Here is a 22154-nt window from a genome sequence, read left to right on the forward strand (position 1 = left end):
GAAAAAGGAGCAAAAAATATAAATTAGGAAAAGGAAAGTCTCTTTAATAAATGTTGCTGGAGAAACTGGACTACAACATGCAGCAAAATGAAACAGACTGCTCACATTATATATAAAAATAATTCAAAATGGATAAAATACTTAATGTAAGCGCTGAAACCACAAAATATATAGAAGAAAATATAGCCAAAAACTCTATGACATACATCTCAGAAACATCTTTGAGGACAAGTCTAAAGAAGTAAGCAAAATAAAGGAGAATATAAACAACTAGAGTACATCACACTAAAAAGCTTCTGTAGAGCGAGAGACAGTAATCAAAATGAAGACACATCCGATTGAACTGGAAAAAATACATGCACACCATACATTTGATAAGGGACTGATATTAAAGATCTACAAAAAGCTTATACAACTGAACAATAACAAAGGAAATAACCCTATCAAAAAATGGGCAAAAGAGCAAAATAGATACTTTCCCAATAAAGAAGTGTAAATGGCCAATAAGCATATCAACAAATGTTCAACATTACTTATTATCAGGGAAATACAAATCCAACCCACAATAAGATACCACCTGACACCTGTGAAAATAGCACATATTAAAAACCTATAAATGACAGTACTGGTGAAGGTGTGGAGAAAAAGGAATCTACTTATACTGTTGGTGGGAATGTAAACTGACACAACTATTATGGAAAGCTGAGTAGAGGTTCCTCAAAACACTAAAAATGAACCTGATGTATTAAGTCAGCAATTCTGTTTCTACGAATCTACCCAAGATTACAAAAACACTAATTCCAATGGAAACCTGCACTCCTATGTATTTTGCAGCACTATTTACAATACCCAAGATATGGAAACAACCTAAATGCCCCTGAACAGGTGAATAGATCAAGAAGATGTGGTATACATACAATGGGATACAACTCAGTGATTAAAAAAGATAAACTCATGTCATTTGCAGCAACATGAATGGAGTTAGAAGGATTATGCTAAGGGAAATAAGTCAGAAGGAAAAAGATAAATACTAGATGGTTTTACTCATATGAAGAATATAGAAAAAACAAAGGGTCAGGGAAAGACAAAACTTGCAAGCTGACAATAGGTCTGAGACATACAGGATGGCAGGGGGAGAGAAAGGGTTCAAAACAGGGAAGGCAAGAGCACAAGGAGCTACAGTGAAGGACAATGGGTGCTATGATTGTGGGAGAACTACAGAGCGTACGCATGAGGGAAGAAATCAAATAACGTCCAAAAATTAACACTGATGTAGGATGAATGAATGAATGAATAAAATTATTTTTAAAATGTGCAGTAGCAGATGGTTTCATGAGTGAGTTCTACCAAAACTCCAAAGATGAATACCTATCTTGTTCAAACTGTTTCAAATATTGAGAGAAGGAATCCTTTCAAACACATTATACGAGGCCAAAATCCCTCAAATGTCAAAACAAAACAAAGACAACTCAAAAAAGAAAAACTACAGAACAACCACCCTAGTGAACACAGATGTTAATATCCTCAGGTACACATTAGCAAACTGAATCTAACAATATATTAAAAGGGCTGTTCAACATCAAAAATCAATCAAAGTAATTTACCACTCAACAAAAAGAAAGAGATTATATCAACAGATACCAACAAAACATTTGATAAAATTCAACATTCATTTATGATGAAAACCCTTTAAAAACTGGTGAAAAGGCACATACAATATAAAGCCATATGAAAACCTACAACTATCATGACTTTTGGTGTTGAAAACTGAACGCCTTTCCACTAAGATGGATGTCCAAGGACAAGACAAGGATGTCCACTCTTATCACTGTTCTTCAATGTAGTACTGGAAGTCTTAGCTAGAGCAATTAGGCAAGAGAAAGACATAAATGAAATCCAAATTAGGAAAGAAGTGTTGAAGCTATCACAATTTGCAGATGGCATAATAATATATGTAGATGGGCCTCCCTGGTGGCGCAGGCGGTTGAGCGCAATGATGTGAAGCTGTACGCAGTGGGTTCGATCCCCGCCAGCTGGTGAGGGTCCCACATGGCGCAGCAGACCTCTCTTGTCTCGCCCACTGCTCCCCTCTGCAGTGTATTTCATCAGTCTGCCAGTTCTATTCCCTGCTCTGTCTCTGGTAAATCCTCTCACCCTCCCGCACCTCTGGCCAGTACTCCAGCTCTTGTATAAATAAAAAATAAATCTTTAAAAAAAATTAATAATAATAATAATAATATATGTAGAGTACCCTAAAGACTCAACAGAAAAACTAATTAAAATAGTAAACCAGGGCCTCTCTGGTGGCGCAAGGGTTTAAGCGTCAGCACTGTGAAACAATCGGCGGCCACTGCTGCCCAAGTTCAATCCTCGGCCAGGGAGGTAACCCACATGGCGCAGCAGATCTCTCCTGTCTCACCCACTGCTCCCTTCAGCAGTGTATTTCAGTTAATCCGCCTGTTCTGTTCCCCACTCTGTCTCTGGTGAATGTTCTTATCCCTATCCCTCCTACACCTCTGGCCTATACCCCAACTCCTGTGTGTATAAATAAATAAACCTTTAAAAAAATAGTAAACCAGTTTAGCAAAGTGGCAGGTTACAAAATCAATGCACAAAAATCAGTTGTCTTCAAATATGCAATCAGTGAGAATACTATAAATCTTCCTCACAGGGTTACCAAAGGGGTATGTGTGTGTAAGGTTACCACAAGTGTGTGTGGGGGGTGGGGTGGGGGGGTGGGTGTGGGTATGTGTGTGTGTGTATGTAAAGGACATTATACACTGTTCAGATGCAAGGAAACACACTTAAATTTGAGATTCATCCTAAAGATAAAAGGATCTTACAAATGAATCTACAGCTAGTATATCCTATCCCTGATTTCCTCTAAAACTATTTGGTACTTTAGTGCTTCTCACAGTGAGTCTATTCTTTCTCTGCAAAGCTGCTCTATTCACAGGCATGTCTGTACCTGGCCTGTACCAGTAGTCCCCAAAAGTATGGCTCTCCATAGCTGAGTCACCCATCCTCTGGACTCTAATACCAGCTTTTCTGGAGAAGGAAATGACAGTTTCTGCAGGCATCCTGTTCTCACTCAGGAGAGGAAGGCGGGAACAATCAGTCACCCCTGTAGGTCCTAAGATGAGCTTAGTGCACTGGCATCTGCTCCACAGTGAAAGTATTTCCTTTCTCCTTTGCTCTACCTCCTCCACACCTACCATACACCCTGACTTCCAAACATGTTTGACATTGATATCACTAAGTACGTCAAGCAGTCATAGAAATCAGTCAGTTCATTCAAAGTCTGAAGAAAATGCAGAGAAACCACCATGAACTCTCAATGGAGTAGTAAAACAAAGGTGTAGAGTTCCTAGAGATCTATATTAAAACTGAAGTTCAAACAAGTTACAGATGGACCCTGTCTGTAAAGCAGAAAGGAAAGTGAGAAAGTAGGTAAAATTGGCCTCAATAGCTAATAAAGTATCAGGAAGTGTGACCATAAGCTGCCAAGGTGGAGCCATTTCACACCAGTTTTTAACATTACAAGTGGGTACAGGTCACGTTACGTCTTCATAGAAGTCACATGCATGCAAAAGGGAGTCATAAATTGTGCCCAACAAGACTGTAATTTCAAACTATGAGTTAACCAAATCAGTGCAAACACACACTAATATGGTCAATTTGAACTAAAAGAATAATCTGAAAACTGGTATTGATGCCAAGTTGTTGCAATTAGTCAGAGTTTCATTTGAACTTAAGTTTTTAAGAATCAGCTAGGATTATTGAAATACACATAAATACTGTATATTTCCAGAGATAAAAACAAATTTTGTAATTTGGGAAGATATTTTTCATGTTTGTAAGAATTCTGAAGTGATGGTAAAAATAAAAAATACTGTAAACAAAATGCTTTCCAATTTTTTTTTTTCATATTTGATGTTTCAACTCTGTGCTAGGTAAGCCAGAAAGAAAAATGAATCTCAGGAAGAAGGAACTTTAAAGTTTCTATACTTCATTCCTTTATTTTATAGATAATGAGAAGGCCCAGAATACAGAATGCTTTTATTACAGGTCACAGCTAAGCTAGATCAGTGATTCAGTTCTACTCATATCAGGTACAACTTCTATTTTCTTCCACTGTACTATGTGCCTTCTCAGTGGAAAGGTTTAACTTATTAATAAGAGGCAATTTAAGCCCCCTCAGAAGGATTCTTAGAGTGAGGACAAAGAAATTCTTACAGTGGGACACAGTTTTTGACCATACATCAGTAGATTATCTAATTCTGATGTTATCTTGATGAGAGAGCCATAATCACACTCTAAAACAACCTTACACTCTTAAATTTTCTAGAAAATATCTCCAAACCACTTAACATAACAACTGTTGGTAAGAATTTTTTTTTTCTGATTTCCTGGCATGATAATTTATTCTAATGTCTTCCCTTTCCTGTCTTTGACTTGCCCAGACGGGATACACGCCACAACCACTAGTGCAGTAGGTGTGATAGCTATTATGTCATTATCTTTTTCTTGACATTCCTCACAGTGCCAAGTGACAAATATTGGATGATTTCACAAACACGAATAACATAATGCAACAAACAGCATACATTGATAAAACAGGTAGACATTGAAAACTGAACTCACATTTCTGAAGTTAAGAGGAAGAGGAGAGAGGAAAGATTCAAAGGGACACAAGGAATGGTGGTGGCGGGGGAAAAAAAAAGGTGTTTTCATTTTGGTTCTCTATTTGACCAATTCATAGTCTTAATAAAAGATAGCAAAATAGGGTAGCGCAAGGGGTTAAGATGCAACCTATGAGTCTGTCCACAGCCACTGCAGCATGAATTTGATCCCCGGACAGGGAGCTACCCACATGGCATCGCAGACCTCTCCTGGCTTCCCGCTGCTCCCCTCAGCAGTGTATTTCAGTCAATCTGACTGTTTTGTTCCCCACTCTGTCTCTGGTGAGTCCTCTCAGGCCCCACACCTCTGGCCTGTGCCCCAGTTCTTGAATGCATAGATAAATAAATCTTTAAAAAAGATGGTAAAATAAACAAATGAGCAAATAAAAGAATATATCACACTGGAAACAAATATGCATTTGGAATCATTTTGTGAACTTAATACATACATGACAATTATTTGTAGGGTTTTTAAAAAGTACAACATGGCAGGGGAAGCAAATATTGCTAAAGAATACATAGTAACTATAAATTTCTTCCAGTCCTGATTCCCATTCTGTCAAAACTCTTCCCAGAGTTATTCCTTTTACTAGTCTGTTATGTGTAAGCAGGTTTATATGTGTGCATGCTCACCCACCCCTGATTCTTGTTTGTCTTCTTATTAACGGTTTAATGGGGGCATACTATACTCTGTTGGCTTTGCCTGTTCTTTTTTTTTTTTCTTGCTTATACTATATCTTGGAGATCATTCCATATAAGCACAAATGTATTGCACTTTTTTCTTATTTGTCCTCTCTCTGTTTCTCCAGCTACATCTAACTGACCTGGAATTGGGATATTCAAATCCCAATTCTGGTGCCCTGGATAAGATCTAGTTTCTCTTCCCACCTATATGATAAGTCATACATCGTCTTAAAAACATGAGTGCAATACTGTCTTCATGAGGTCTTGTACAATGTCAGGCTCACAGTGATACCCAGGAGTGTTAGTTACTACCATCACTTTCCCTCATAAAGCTGCTCAGGGAATCTGATACCAAGGGTTTGTTAAAGAACCAGATCAACCCAAATTCAAATCATGTCCTCACATTACTTTTTTTTTAAAATATTTATTTATTTATTATTTATACAAGCACTGGGTACAGTCAGAAGCGCTGGAGGGTGAGAGAATTCACCAGAGCCAGAGCTGGGAGCAGAGCAGGCAGAAGGACCGAAGTACACTGCTGAGGGGAGCAGCGGGCGGCAGGAGAGGTCTGCGCGCCATGCGGGACCCTCCTCCGGTGGCCGGGGAGCAGCCGGGGATTGAACTGGCACTGCAGAGGCTGCGAGCAGCTTCGCAACCCAGCGCTCAACCGCTGCGCCACCGGGGAGGCCCCTCACATTACTTTTAACAGAGACATGTTTAAATGGTATTTTCTGGTCTATTTTATTAGGAAAATTCCCTACCAATGAATGTATAGGAAATTTACAACCTTGTTGATGACAAACAAGGCAGCAAAAGTCTGCTTATATTGCAGAGGTGAAGTTGCTGGATGAAACACAGTCTGAGGTCAGGACTTGTGAAATTCATGGTCTACAGCCCTGGATTCACCTTATTCTGCATCAACTCTGATTCCCCTTTCTGAGTCCTTTCAACTTCGCCCTTTGTCTTCTGTTTCCATTGTCTGCTTGACATGAAAAATGAACCATGGAAGACTAGTGCCTAATAACTTCAAATAGGGGAAATCACCTTACACAGATGGAATGATTAACTATGTGAACTTTAAAACTATCACACAGTCTCATCTTTACTGTGAATTGCCCATAATGACATATCGCAATGGAACAGTAGAGCAGTGATGCTGGGGTGGGGATAAGGGTAAAAATCACAAGAAAGACAGCTCAAACTAAAGTCTACTCTGAAAAGTAGAAACACAGTAAGCAAGATAAGCCCTAGCTCTCGGCTCCTGTTACTGCCTGCCTAACAGCAACACAAGGGTACCCAGAAATCAGCAGGCAGGTAGAGCAGAAGACAAAGAGGACACTTACACCCTGTCTATACCAAGTCTTCAAGAATAAATCCTGGTTACCCAATTTCCTTCTGAAGCTCCCCCTCATTGTGCCTAAAGAACACTCGCCTATTGGGCCTCCCCGGTGGCGCAGCGGTTGAGCGTTGGGTTGCGAAGCTGCCCGTGGCCTCTGCGGTGCCGGTTCGATCCCCGGCTGCTCCCCGGCCACCGGAGGAGGGTCCCGCATGGCGCGCAGACCTCTCCTGCCGCCCGCTGCTCCCCTCAGCAGTGCTTCATCCTTCTGCCTGCTCTGCTCCCCGCTCTGGCTCTGGTGAGTTCTCTTGCCCTCCCGCGCTTCTGACTGTACCCAGTGCATGTGTAAACAGAACAAACAAACAAATAAATAAATAAAACATGCCTCTATAAAAAAAAAAAAAAAAAAAAAGAACACTCGCCTATTGCTTTTAAATAATTTTTCTCTGGGGCCTCCCTGGTGGCGCATCAGTTGAGCGCTGGGTTGCCAAGCTGCCCGCAGCCTCTGCAGCGCCAATTCGATCCCAGGCCGCCGGGTGAGGGTCCCACATGGAGAACAGACCTCTCCTGCCGCCCACTGCTCCCCTCAGCAGTGTACTTCGGTCCTTCTGGCCTGTTCTGCTTCCTGCTCTGGCTCTGGTGAATTCTCTCACCTTCCCGCGCTTCTGACTGTACCCGGTGCTTGTATAAATAAATAAATAAATCTAGAATAAATAAATAATTTTTTTCCTCCACATAACGATTAGTTTGAGCTTGGCATGTGAAACTGATGCTACATGGTAAAAATACTAACAGATTCACAGACTGGTTCATACTGTATACAGAAAGATTTTCTTTTGGGTTACACTGCTCCAAGTCCCTACCTGTGCTCAGAATCCTTCCACCTGAGAACCATCATATGCGGCAGGGTTAACATCCTCATTTTACAAATGGGGAAAATAAGGCTCAGGTTGTTAAGTTACTTCACAGTACTGCACACAGTCCAATTACTACTGGGGCTGAAGTGAGTTCACCAGGGCGAGCTCACTAGATCACACTACCTCAGTCAAGCATGAGATATGTACTCACATAGCTTACCCTTTGCTTGCCTCAAAAAATTTTAAAATATATATATCTGATTGCCATAAGCAAGCAGGGTTTCTGCTGACATCACATCTGATATGATGTGCCTATCAGAGAAAGTATTAATAAACGATTTTATTATTTTGACATTATTATTTCTCAGCATCCTGAGTTATACACTTCATCAAGTGAAATTGAACTTAAACATATCAAAGAATTTCTCTGTCTCTCCTGACTAGGCTGTACCTACCTCAGCTCCCCACATGTTATTCATCTAAAGAACCCAGGACCCTGTGGCAGTTTACCCCTAGAGTCAGCCCACTGACCTACTAACTCCAAGAGCTCATGCTGGGAGTCTGAGAACACTGAAGAGAGTTAGTGATGCTCACACGGGATGGTAGAGAAACCCAAAGTGACCTCCAGCTGGGGTATGTGCCATTCACCTCTATCAAATGTTCTGTATTCAACCTGCAGAAAAATTAATTTAGCACTCAGAGAATTTAAAAAAAAATAAAATTGCCAAATTTTAAAATTCTGGAAAGTTTATATAAATATCCAAATTCCATGTTGGCCTTAAAAGGTCAGAAGCTTGACAACACTGAGTCTACTCTCTAGCACAGAAACAAATGCTTGCAGACCATCAGTGACCACGGTCACTCAGAGGGCATTTTCACAATTCCTCAGGCATCATGATTGTGGAATCTTTCACAGATTCAGAGTAGAACTGCCAAAAAGTTCCCTAATCTTGCTTTCAAGTTGTCTAAAGAATATACTGTAACTATTTATCAGTGCAATATACTTAAAAACGTCAAAAGCTGCATCCATCATAGTATTGTTTATCCACTGCAAATGGCTTCAGCCATTAATTTCCTTGCAGATAATTGTGGATTACAGCCAATATATACAAATTCTCCTTACTGCTTACTGACAGCAGAGACAAGAACCCACCTACACAAGTAGCCAAGACCATGTCAGAGAAGGAACAGTGTAAATATGCACATTTCCTTCCTGCTATCTCACCTCCTGCTTTGCCCCAAGTTCAGAGGAAGCCTTTTAGGTATTCCAGATAGCTCTGGCTGCCTGCCCTGGTACTGAACTCCTCTGGGTGGGACAGCAGGTATGTTGGCCAGGACTCTAGACTCTGGAATGTACTTCCTCATACAGGTGCCAAGGCCAGACCAAGGCAGATTCTAAACACAATGGTTCAACAACATTAACTATAAGGGCATTTATTATTCCTGACTCTGAGGTGAAATTTGCAGAGAACAGTTTTAGGAGACTAGTTAAGGAGTCTGAATTACTTTAATTTTAGAAGAAACATAAAAAATCTTCTAAAGTAACAAGTCATAAAATATAAATAATATAAACTAAAAAGAAATAAATCTTTCATTACAACTTTATAGATATGTATATATGTTAAATAGGAGGTGAGAGCTGTGTGGATAACTCCTGAAACTGTAGTTCTAACATTTTACTTTATTTTTTTAAAGAATTATTTATGCATACAAGATACAAGAACTAGGGTACAGGCCAGAGGTGTGGGAGGGTGAGAGGATTCACCAGAGACAGAATGGGGAACAGGATAAGCGGATTACCTGAAATACACTGCTGAGGGGAGCAGTGGGCGAGTCAGGAGAGGTCTGCTTTGCCATGTGGGTAGCTCCCTGGCCAGGGATAGAACTCGTGCTGCAGTGGCTGCAGACAGCTTCATAGGTTGCGTCTTAACCCCATGTGCCACTAGGGAGGTCCCTAAGATTTTACAAACTCTGAATTGAATGGGGTTGGTGACTCAACCCCTATAGCAAAGGAATTAAAAACAAAATAAACAATTGGGATTACCTCCAGTTAAAAAACTTCTACAGAGTGAAAGAAAACATAAGAAAATTAAATAGATACCATACTGAATGGGATAAAGTAGTCACACAATATATAACTGTTAAGGGATTAATATCCAAGATACACATAAAAACTTATACAATTCAACAATACATAAACAAATAACCCACTTAATAAATGGGCAGAATATCTGAACAGATAGTTCGCCAAAGAGGATATTCAAAAGGCCAAAAGTTATACGAGAAAATGTTCATTATCACTTCTAATAAGAGAGTTGCAAATTCAAACTACAATGAAATTACATCTCATACTCACGAGAATGGTACATATAAGAGGACTCCCAAAAGACTTTAGAAGGCTTTTTTTGGCAAAGAAAAGAGAACCCTTCTACATTATTGGTAGGAATGTGAACTGCTTTCCAACCATTATGGAAAGGAATCAGGAGTTACCTTAAAAAACTGAAAATGGAAATACCATATGTACTGATAATCCCACTCTTGGGCATATATCCACACAATATTAAACCATCAACACAAAACCCCACATATTCTAAAACATTCATAGCAGCATTATTTGCAATAACTAGGACATGGAAGTAGCCTAAATGTTTTTAAGTTAGATGATTGGCTCAAGATGTGGTAATATACACACCAGAGTAGTATATAGCATAAAAAGGATAATGCAGTCCTTTTTAACAAAATGGGAGAATTTGAAAGCATTTGATAAAATTCAACATCCAGTTATGAAGGAAGCCCTCAAAACATGGTAAAAAATGAAACTCTTCAATAAAAAGACACAGAGTCGCAGGCTGGATTAAGAAACAAAACCCAACCTTTTGCTGTCTCCAGGAAACACATTTAACTACAAAAGATAAAAAAAGACTCAAAGTTAAAGGATGGAGAACAATCCTACAAGCAAATGGACCAAAAAAGAAGTCAGGAACAGCTACACTTATATCAGAAAAAACAGATTTCAAACTCAAAAAGGTAAAAAGAGACCCCAATGATCACTACCTTATGATCAAGGGGACAATACTTCAAGAAGAAATAACACTCATTAACATATACTCACCAAATGAAGGAGCACCAAAATATAGCAGACAACTATTATCATTTCTGAAAACAGACATCAGAGAAAACACATATGTAGTAGGAGACTTCAACACCACTATCAACAATGTATAGATCAACGAGACAAAAAATAAGTAAGGACACTAAAGCTCTAAATAAGGATCTAGACCTCGTGGGCTTAACAGACATCTATAGAACACTAAACCCCAAAAAACAATTTTCTCAAGCGCATACAGATCATTCTCCAGGATCGAACACATACTGGGACACAAGACAAACATCAACAGATACACCAAGATTTGAAATCATACCAACCATCTTCTCTGACCATGAAGGCATCAAACTAGAAATAAACCATAAAAAGAAGGCAAGGAACTCTCCTACCTCACGGAGATCGAAACCCACACTACTGGAAGAACACTGGACTAATGAGGAGATCAAAGAAGAAATTAAAAAATTCTTTGAATTGAATGACAAGGAAGACACCAATTTCCTAAATGTTTGGAAAGCAGCAAAAGCAGTAATAAAAGGGAAATATATAGCAATAGAGGTTCCCATCAAGAAACAAGAAAGATCTCAAAGGAACAACCTAATCTCAAAGCTCAAAGAACTAGAAAAAGAAAAAAAAAAACCCAAAACCAGCAGAATAAAAGAAATAATAAAAATCAAAGCAGAAATAAATAAAACAAACTAAAAAAAGCAATCCAAAAGATAAATGAAACCTGCACTGCTGGTGGGAGTGCAAACTGGTCCAACCCCTGTGGAGAGCTGTGTGGAGATTTCTTGACCTACTAAACACAGAGCTTCCATATGATCCAGCAATTCCACTCCTAGGTATTTACCCAAAGGACACAGAAACATCAATTCCAAAGAGCACCTGCACCCCTATGTTTATAGCAGCACTATTTACAATAGCTAAGCTTTGGAAACAGCCCAGATGCCCAAAAATAGATGACTGGATCATGAAGATGTGATACATATACACAATGGAATCAAAAACTCAGCAGTCAAAAAAGATAAACACATGCAGTTTGCAGCAACATGGATGGAGCTAGAAGGGATCATGCTCAGCGAAATAAGCCAGAAAGAAAAAGAAAAATACCGGATGGTCTCACTCACAGCAGGAATTTAGAAAACTTAAATAAGAGACCAGGAAAAAAGACTAATCAATACAAAGTAAAAATCAAAATCAACAAGCAACTATAAACCAGAGACACACTACTGGGGGTGGGAAGGAGGGGTGAGGAAAGGAAAGACTAAGTCAAAATAAGGGGGGGGGGTGCAATTGTATGGGGATATAACCATAATGAAAATGCATACATTGTGCAAAGATGAAAAATGATGTAAGAATTATATAAAATAAAGTATTTTAAAAAATGAAGTACAGTGCTGAGGGGAGCCGTGGGTGAGTCAGGAGAGGTCTGCTCCGCCATGTGGATATCTGCCTTGCCGGGGATCGAACTCGTGCTGCAGTGGCTGTGGATAGCTCCATAGGTTGTGTCTTAACCCCTTGTGCCACCAGGGAGGCCCCTGTCAATTCATTAATAATACCTGAATGTGTGGGTATTTTTAGGATCAAATGAAGACTCTGGGTACTTTGATGGTGGGAGTGTTACGGTGACTACACCTGAGGGGGAACATCCTATACGTTAAATCACTAGCAAGGATGTAAAATAATTATACTTCAGTAACATTACATATGTTGGAAAAAAAACATTAAAAAGACTGGGTTATCATCACACCTGAACATACCTTACACCATCAGCTGAAAGGCCTCCCATGACTACACAGATGATTAGGGGCCTCCATGACTTACCAGCTGGTTGTATTTGTGCTGTTCTCTTAGGGTAAGTCTTGCTTCTGCTTCTTGCCACACTCTGATTCGGCCGAGGAAGTTGAACAGAAAGATCTCGACTCATTTGCAATGCAGTCCTGCCACTTGAAAAGGCAACATTTGCTTAATACGGGTAAAACCACAAAGCTGAAAAATTAACCAACGGTTCATGCAAAATAACTGCAAATTATGGTGAGAAGAAAGACATACAAACTCATGCGACTGTACATATATAAGGTGTTCAATGAATTCTTCTCACAAAATTAGCCAAAGGAGCATTATTAAATTATAACAGGAAAGGTTTAACTTAGAAGAAAGATCTTTCAGAGAGAGAAAGGATTTTTTAAAGGAATTAGGTTTAGATTTATGTATGTAGAATGATGGGTTAGAAATAAGAGGATGCTCATCAATTTTCAGCCCTACAACTAATTAATAAAGGTATTATGCTGGGCCCAGTACATATAGGCGATGATTCTAGGTGAATCAACAAGCCTCTGTGTTGCACTTACACAACATGGAGGGAACCAACTCCCAAAGGACTGCTCAGCGTGGTTCTACTCTGACCCCAGCCCTGGCACAACCACCTCACCACTGCCAAACTAAGTGCACAAATTTAAAGCAGGCCTAAAATCCCAAATAAAGGGCTATTTCTCCAAGGAGTCTGTGAAGATTCAAGATGACAAGCTTCCCTTGGGGAGGGGTTAATCTACTCAAGTCATTTTTCCAATAAATTGTGAAATTTCATTTGTTGGGTTTCAGTGAAAATTTCTCTTACTAAATATTCCACAGTTGGTGATTCTGAGCCAATAAATAATCCTGGTTTTCACACAGAAATATAGAATTTAGGTACAGAAAAAATGCATTTCTACTGTTGAGTGAGAGTGTCCTTGGGAGACGGGTGGGGAACATGGCTTGTGCTACCATGGGATTAAAACTTTCTATGTCTAGTCCTAGTTACCACAAAGAACAGCCATCTATGTGAGGAAAGAAGGGCTTTTAATGGCTACAAATCCCATTTATGCTATATTTATAGCATATATATTGTTGTATACCCAAGACATTGAGACAAAATAAAGTTGCATTCATAAGTGCCTCTATGAAAGTTTCCCCTCTGCAGGGTAAGTGATTATGAGGCTTTTTTGCCCTCTCACCATTAGGATTAATGATGGTCCCAAATGCATGCCTGATGGCAGGCACCTGGAGTAGGGTGTGGGCCTACATAGGTGAAGAACAGAATGAGAGCAGAGAACAATGAAGTAATAGAGTGAAAGAGAAAATGAGCAGAAGAGAAAGAACGGGACCACAAGAGAACGCCGGAGAGCCCAGGAAGAGTTAAAATTCACTGGGAGCTGGGAGGCAATCCTGTTTCCATGATCAGCCACTTTCCTGCCTTCAAACGTGGGCACATGCACCCATTCTGTGCTGAGTGGCACTGCACTCCTTCAGTCTCAAAGTGAGAACACAATCAGCAGTCAGAGGGCTGAGGAAAAAGAATAAGAGTAGAAACACCTGGATTCAAACCCAGGCTCTGTTACTTACTGGTTATGAGCATTTAGTTCAGTTACTTTGCTTTTGGGGATTCACATTTTTCATATGCATATATGAGGATATGATATCATTTTTGGTGATATCATGCAACTCATGCAAAGGATATTCTCATGAGAATTTGGAGTCTCTTCCATACTTTAAGAAAATGAAAAGCTCTTGTGACTAGATACTCTGAGAAGGTCATCAGGATTTGGGAGTGTAGAGTTTTCAGGTCTAATTCTCATTTCTGGAGTATAAGTTCTATACAACCCATCTGTTCATCAAAACCAGGAGTGAACTTCTCCAAAGAAGACATACAGATGGCCAACAGGCACATGAAAAAATGCTCATCATTTATTATTATGAAAGTTCAAATTAAAACCACGAGATGCCACCTCCTACTTTGAGAATGGCCCATATAAAAAAACAAACAACAAATGTCAATAAGGGTGTGGGGAAAATGGAACCCTCTTATATTGTTGGTGGGTAGCGATGTAGACTGATCTGGGCCCTGTGAAAAACAGTATGGAAGTTTCTCAAAACATTGGAAATAGTTATTCTACTCCTAGAATCTATCTGAAGAATACAACACTAATTCAAAGAGAGATATGCATCCCTATATTCACTGCAGCACTACTTACAATAACTAAGTTATAGAAATAATCTAAATGCCTAGTGACAGATGAATAAAGAAGATGTGTGTGTGTGTGTGTGTGTGTGTAGGAATACTACTCAGTTCTAAATAAGATGAAATCTTGCCATTTTCAAAAATATGGATAGAATTGGAGTGGATTATACAAAGCAAAATAAGTCAGAAGGAACTAAATACTGGATGATGTCTCTTAATGTATGAGACATGTAAGAATGTAATGAAATAAACAAAGGAACAGAAAAAACTAAACCAAAGCAAAACTATGACTGCAGAATTGAGTCTCCAAGAAGGGGAGGGTGGGGCTAAGGAGTAAAGAGGGGAGGGGCCATTGGACTACAGGGGAGGACTACAGGTGCTTTGGCGGAGGTTAAGGTATAGTTTGGTAACATACATCTGAAGAGATAAGAACCTATACTCCTACATCATTGTAGGATAAACGAAGTTATCAGGTTTTTTCCACCCTCCCACCATTAGCATCAATAATTGACACTTGTGGTCTTATACGTGTGCCTGGTGGAGGCATCTGGAGTATACTGTGGGAGTGCATGAGTGGGCGCACCTGAGCCTGAGTGGAGAGACCAAGCATATAAGGGAGGGGGCAGCAGAGACCAGAGAGACCAGCAAGCCCAGAAAGAGTGACAAGTCACAGGATGAGGAGGGGTCCTCCTGGACCCGAGGCCCCTGCCTGCCTTGCCCTGGTTGCTTCACTACAACTGGTACAGAAAGAGCATTAAAAGTCTGAAAAAGCCATTGAGGGCTCCAGGACTCTCCTTTACCTATCTGCCTGGATTCATAGAAAACCTGTTTTGTGCCTTGCTGTCCCTACAACATACACAGTATTGTAAACTAATGTTATCTCAATAGAAAAATAATACAAAAAAACAAAAAAAGAAATGGGAATAGACACTAAAAAAAATCACACACACAGGAGTCAATCAACAAATAAAGGCAAGGTTAATTTTTAAGGGGCTCAGAGAAAGAATTATAAGTGTATAACATGATTTAGTCACAGGTTAAATCAATTTTTATTTGACATTACTGGTCTTTGATAATAAAACAACAAAAAAATGAAAGAATTATCTGTGTATAACAAATTTTTTAGTCACAAGTTAAATCAATTTTTATTTCACATTGTTGGGCTCTGATAACAAGGACCAACGAATAAGGACCAATGAATGAGATTGCTGATTTCAGCTCAGTCTTTCCCCACAAATTAAATTTTAATTTTCTGAAAGGATTGGTGGTCACATAACATTAAATAGGTCTATTTTTTCCCGTAAGTAATGACTAAGTTTTCTAAAAGACTAATGACTAAAAAGCATTGGCTTTTGAATTAGGCTGCTACCATATGGACATCACTTCTCTGCTTTCTAGTTGGGTTATCTTGAAAAGTAACTTGGCCTCTCTGAGCCTCATATTTTTTTTTTTTAAATATTCCCCAGTTTTTTGAACTTTTTTTTTAATATTTATTTATTTATTATTTATACAAGCACTGAGTACAGTCAGAAGCACAGGAGGGTGAGAGAATTCACCAGAGCCAGAGCAGGGAGCAGACAGGCAGACTGTTCAAGTACACTGCTGAGGGGAGCAGCGGGCGGCAGGAGAGGTCTGTGCGCCATGTGGGACCCTCCTCCGGTGGCCGGGGAGCAGCCGGGGATCAAACCGGCACTGCAGAGGCAGCGGGCAGCTTCGCAACCCAGCGCTCAACTGCTGAGCCACCGGGGAGGCCCTGCGCCTCATATTAATGAGGATAATATTACAGAAGGCTGTGGTGCTAAAATGAAGCAGTAAATGGAAAACATTCATGGGGTAGGAGACAAGATTTGATCATGTATGTGCGCGCATGTGTGTATGTGTTACAACAAGGGATCAACTGATCCCCTCACTAGTTTGTGATCTAAGAACACAACTGCTACTCAGAAAACCTACTTTGTTCCATAATTACAATATAACTGGAAATAATTGTATAAAAGTGAATTTCTGAAAACAAGCTCTATTACATTCTAAAAACCCTCAAATTTAATACAGCTAATGCAAACATTAAATATATTTATGCATGGAAAATCATTTTTGCCAAAAAAGTTTTAATAAACTAATATGTTTATAAAATACATTGACACTGTGGAAAATAAGAAAAAATTAAACCACAAACTTTAATGTGCATGTATGTGGACAACTGATTTAAATATTTATTCACAAACACACATACATATACCCCCGCCAAGGAAAAACATCATTTACCTATACCGGTGCTTATAACTCATGGAGCCAAACTTGCTGAGTTTTCTTGACAATGAGTTTGATTCATTTTCTGGCATTCTAATGAATTTTTAAAAGAAAATTAGATAAAACCTTATAAATACAGATACTTATGTAACACAAACAAAAGCTATGTAGAAATTATAATAGTGCAATACTATTAAACAATTGGTTAAAATACAATTTTTCTAAATATTGACAGAAAACAATCAGTTGTTTTAAGCTAATATTTGAAACACAACTACACACTAAGATTTTATGTAGGCATAATATCAAAATACTCATACTTTCTGAAAAACGTTATATATTCTTTAATTATGAGTCAATTTACTTTGTCTATTTAAATTATCTTAGGAATTTTATCGTTATGTTGATGCTAAGGTTCTCAAGGCAGTTAATCATATCTGATAAGGTGGTTCATTCTTCTTTGTACAGTATATATTCCAGCATGGGGAACCTTCAACAGACACTCTCTAGGGTGCTCCTTGCTCAGCCCCCCAGACTTTCAGGACACATCCTTCTGCTAACGCAAACTGTATAAATGACACTGGACATTTTATAAGAATATTTCTTCAATATCATGCTATTTAGGGAAATTGTTCTATACAGATAAAATAGGAATAATTAATAAATAACTTGGTTTTAAATTAAAAAATAAAATAAAATGTAATATATTGCCTTATAAAAATTTAATTTTATCTCTACACCATAAGGACATGAAATAAACAAAAAGTCTCCCTACCTTCCAATGATGAATTCTCTATCCTCAGCTTTACCTGACCTCCCAGGAGCACATAATACTGTTACCAGTTCCCCATTCATCCTGGCAAATTCAACCCTCATTCCTCATTTAACCCACACAGTCTCCTGGTTACTCTTCATACTCATACTCTTCCCCTTCAAATTGCTGGGAAAGTCCCAAAAGTTCAGTCCTTGACTTTCTGCTTCTCTCATCACTTTTTCAATAAAGAGGTAACTTTAACACCTCCTAAATTTACATGGCCATCCCTGGTCTTCCAGGGAGCTTGTAACACCCTATTGCATGCTTCACATCTCTGTTTACAAGGCATTTCTGTTAACAGGCATTTCAAGGTTAGCATGTCCACAGCAGAACACATAATTTCTATCAGCACCAAAGCTGGACTTTTTACATAAGCCTAAAAATAAATTACCTGTGACCCTTTCTTATAGTATGAGCAAAGAAGGTGTGTGTGCGTGTGTGTGTGTGTGCGCATACATGTGTATGTGTTTGTATTAATACAATCCAGAGAATTAGATTACTGAAAATTTTAATAAAAGAGAAATACTTCTAAATTTCTACTTGGAGAAAACTCCTATTTTAAAAACAAATATAATTTTCACTTATTTGGAGAACAAAGCATTCATATCAACATACCTAAAAAATGTATGATGTTCTACACTACACTTCCAGAGATGCTTGCAGGCAGTTTTACTTCGAGCTTCAAAAAAGAATGAAGTTTCATTGCACTGAGAGAGAGAGAAAAGTATCACTGACCACACATTCATCAGAAAAGAGCCACCCTCTAGGTACCAAAAATTCAAATAAACAGAGAGATCACTGTTAACACATAAAACAAAGGATAATTATCTCTTGGCAACTATTTTTGGAGGGTTACTTGAAACCACCCTCAATTAATTAAAATTACAAAATATAAGTTCTGTTTAATCTTAGCACTATCACCTTTATTACTGACTTCTGCATCAGCCATGACTATGGATAACCAGGGTAATGAAACTTAAGTATTGCAAATGTTTCCAAAATAAGTGGACAGCAAAAACAAAAATCAGAGGGAGGGAAGGAGAGAAGAAGGGAGGGAGAGAAGAAGGGAGGGAGGGAGGAAGGGAAGAAGGGAGGGAGGGAGGAAGGGAAGAAGGGAGGGAGGAAGGAAGGAAGGAAGGAAGGGAGGGAGGGAGGGAGGGAGGGAGGGAGGGAGGGAGGAAGAGAAGAAAGAAATCCTGAAGAAATAGGAGATATCCATAAACCCAGTTCTTAACTGTCCTACTTTCAGAATGTACAGGCTATACTTAAAATAACTGACCACCCATAGCAATATAATTCAGGAAAATTCCATAACATCTCTGCTATTGAGCTTTTCCATTCTTTATTCACCTAATAGAGTAAATTAAATTAAATGATAGGCCAATGTAAATTTTCACATAATAGATGTACAATGAATTTTAACTTATTTTAATCCTATAATTGCTCAATTCTCTGTACCTAGTACATAGGAAATAAAGGTAATCAGTAATAATTCTAATTTTACAGGTCTTTAAGTGACTGAATAGGTAACTAAGCAAAACATAACATGATCCTAAATTAATAAACCACAAGATCTGTAAAGTTAAATAATTTTAACTGAGTTTTAAATAAAAACTGAACAAGTTTCAAGCGTAGAAACACCTTAGAATAAGGTTTATAGATTCATAAACACAAAATTATCAGTGAAGAGGAATAATTACAATGATTCCTCCCTCGCCACCCCCATTTTTTTTTAACAAAGTCAGAACATTTATATACATAAAATGTCTCCCAAGTCTCTCTGGAATGAGGCTGCCCAATTTAGGTATTCATTTGTAACATGAAAGAATATGAAACTGAGCCCATATACCCTACTACAATCAGGTGAGCTGCAATTCCAAACTGTAAAGTGGAGAAAGAAACCCAGAGGCCTCCCCACGGGCCTCCCCAAGGGCCTCCCTGGTGGCCCATCGGTTGAGCACTTGGCTGCAAAGCTGCCTGCAGCCTCTGCAGTGCTGGTTCGATCCCCGGCCACCCGCGAGGGTCCCACATGGTGTGCGCACAGACCTTTCCTGCTGTGCCCGCTGCTCCCGCAGCAGTGTATTTTGTCAATCTGTCTGTTCTGCTCCCTACTCTGGCTCTGGTGACTTCTCTCACTCTCCCATGCTTCTGACTGTAACCAGTGCTTGTATAAATAAATAAATAATTCAAAAAAAAAAAGGAAAAAAAAAAAAAACCCAGGGTTATTCCCTGGCTTAATGCTAAGCACATACTAAAATATAGCAAGTGGAAAAGACTTCAGACTTGGATGGTTAGGGACTGAGATGTCCATGGAATAGAAAGCTAAACATAGCCCAGTAGCTCATTCAACTTACTGGTAGGGAGCTGAGGGGTATCTGTCACACAGAGGATTTCACCTAAGTGTAAGGGAGATTGTGTGGGGAGAACAGATCAGGATGAATCCCAAGGAGGGTGCCTGGAAAGGTGATGTGAGAAAGGTCAAATGAACCATACAGCAGTGATGTCAAAGAGGCTGGGAGGAACATGGGATGCTTATATGACCTGGAAAGGTCAAATCAGATTTGAAATGTCTGTCAGAATGTCCACCATTTCATGGTGAGAAATTTTCATTGACTTTCATGAAAGGGTAGTATTTACAAAATTAAGACAAGGGAAAGAAAGACAATGAAATTAGAATGTTTTCCTCAAAAGCAAAATAAAGTGGGGGGAGGGTATGGAAGGAGATGCAGAGGAAATCACAGAAAGTCCTTGGTGTGGAGTGGGAAGGTCAAACTTCCTGTGGAGAGGTGGGGTGTTATGGGGATATTTCCTTTTCCTTTACTTTTTCTTAACTCATAATATACACAAATGGCACAAAAGTCAAAAGTCACCGAAGTGGCTACACAATAACTGAATCTGCCTCCCACCACAGAGGCAACCTGCTCACCTCCTCAGAGGCAACCTCTGTTAAGAGTTTCTTATATAAAAATGGACATTTTAAGGTCTCTGAACTATCCAGAAAGAAAACTCACAGGTCAGTTATTTTTTTTTTTCATTTGCAAGATTGGGATAAGCTATTAAGATAAAGCTAGCACAGTACAGGCCACCCCTGCCCTCCCCAGCTACTATCTCCCTGAACCCGTTCACGACCACCTCTCTGTGCCTTCATCACAGAAGCACAAAGTGCTGCCCAGGGCACACTGGGCAGCGCACCAGCCAGAAATGGTAGCTGCTGATGACCTGTGATACAGACACTTCACATTTTAGCTAGAGCATTCAGAAAGGAGGAACTTAGGCACCTAAATAAAAAATCTTATTTAATTCCCTATACTCCAGATTGCCAAAGTAAAAAAGAAGCAAAAAAGCATGCATTCTCAAAAATGAAGTAAATCTTGGCCCCCCTGGTGGCGCAAGGGGTTAAGACACAAACTATGAAGCTGTCTGCAGCCACTGTAGTACAAGTTCAATCCCCGGCCGGCCAGAGAGTAACCCACAAGGCACAGCAGAACTCTCCTGCCTCGTCTGCTGCTCCCCTCAGCAGTGTAATTGGATCAATCCTCCTGTTCTGTTCCCCATTCTGTCTCTGGTGAATCCTCTCACCCCCCGCATCTCTGGCCTGTACCCCAGTTCTTGTATGCATACATAAATAAATCTTTAAAAAAATGAAGTAAATCTGTAAACCTCAAATTGTTCTTGGACCAGTGTTAACTTTATCCTTCACATAAATGTGTTTACTCTTTTACATTCAGTTTAGAGACTTCATCATAGGTTACCCAATTTTCAAATATTTTTTTAAACTACCATCACATAATTAAAGAATTCCAGGTATTTAAAATCCAACCTGAAGTGGTTTTTCTCCATATCCTTTGGTACAAATATGCTAGAAGGACAAAAGAAGTTCCTGAAGCCCTCCTAATTACTTCTGCCATGGACAAGTGACAAGTATGAACTCATTCTCCATTTACATAGCACTATAACACCACTACCTGTTTTTATCCCATTGTAAGCAGAACGGTCCAGACAAAAAAGGGGGTTAACATAAGTAAAAAGAGAGCCAGATTTTCTGAATGGATTCTGTGTACTTTTGCCACCCACAGTAACTGCTGGAATGAATATAACTGATGTGGCATTTCAAGTGTCTCTTTCTTTATGTTACTCTTCTGATAAATCTTTTCCAAACATATAGTGCAAATTAACACCTTTTCACCCATTCATACAGTGATGAGCAGCTACTTAATTTAAGAAGTTCATTCAACCTACTGCTAAAATAACTTATACAGGCATTCAATGCTGGCTTTTGGCAAAAAATATTAAAACACTTCTATTCAATGCCTAAAGCGAAGCTATTGTCTGAATCTATTTCTTTTTTTTTTTATATTTATAAACTGACTGAGCTTAAATCAGCATTCAGATATCATGGGGGGCTTTATGACTCCATGGAACTCTAAAAAA

At 39.1% G+C, this 22154-nt stretch overlaps 1 protein-coding gene across 1 annotated transcript in view; it reads right to left on the bottom strand.

Annotated features, from left to right (window-relative positions):
* EPB41L4A (erythrocyte membrane protein band 4.1 like 4A) overlaps nt 1–22154 on the bottom strand; it is a gene marked incomplete at both ends in the record, with an annotated part of 314692 nt that overhangs the window by 57079 nt on the left and 235459 nt on the right. Inside the window, 3 exons of the mRNA XM_084234013.1 lie at nt 12487–12608; nt 16925–17002; nt 18339–18430. Coding sequence (XP_084090139.1) covers nt 12487–12608; nt 16925–17002; nt 18339–18430 — 292 coding nt within the window. The remainder of the gene's footprint in view (nt 1–12486; nt 12609–16924; nt 17003–18338; nt 18431–22154) is intronic.

This window comes from Talpa europaea (assembly GCF_964194135.1).
Source record: "Talpa europaea genome assembly, chromosome: 5".
Taxonomy (NCBI): domain Eukaryota; kingdom Metazoa; phylum Chordata; class Mammalia; order Eulipotyphla; family Talpidae; genus Talpa; species Talpa europaea.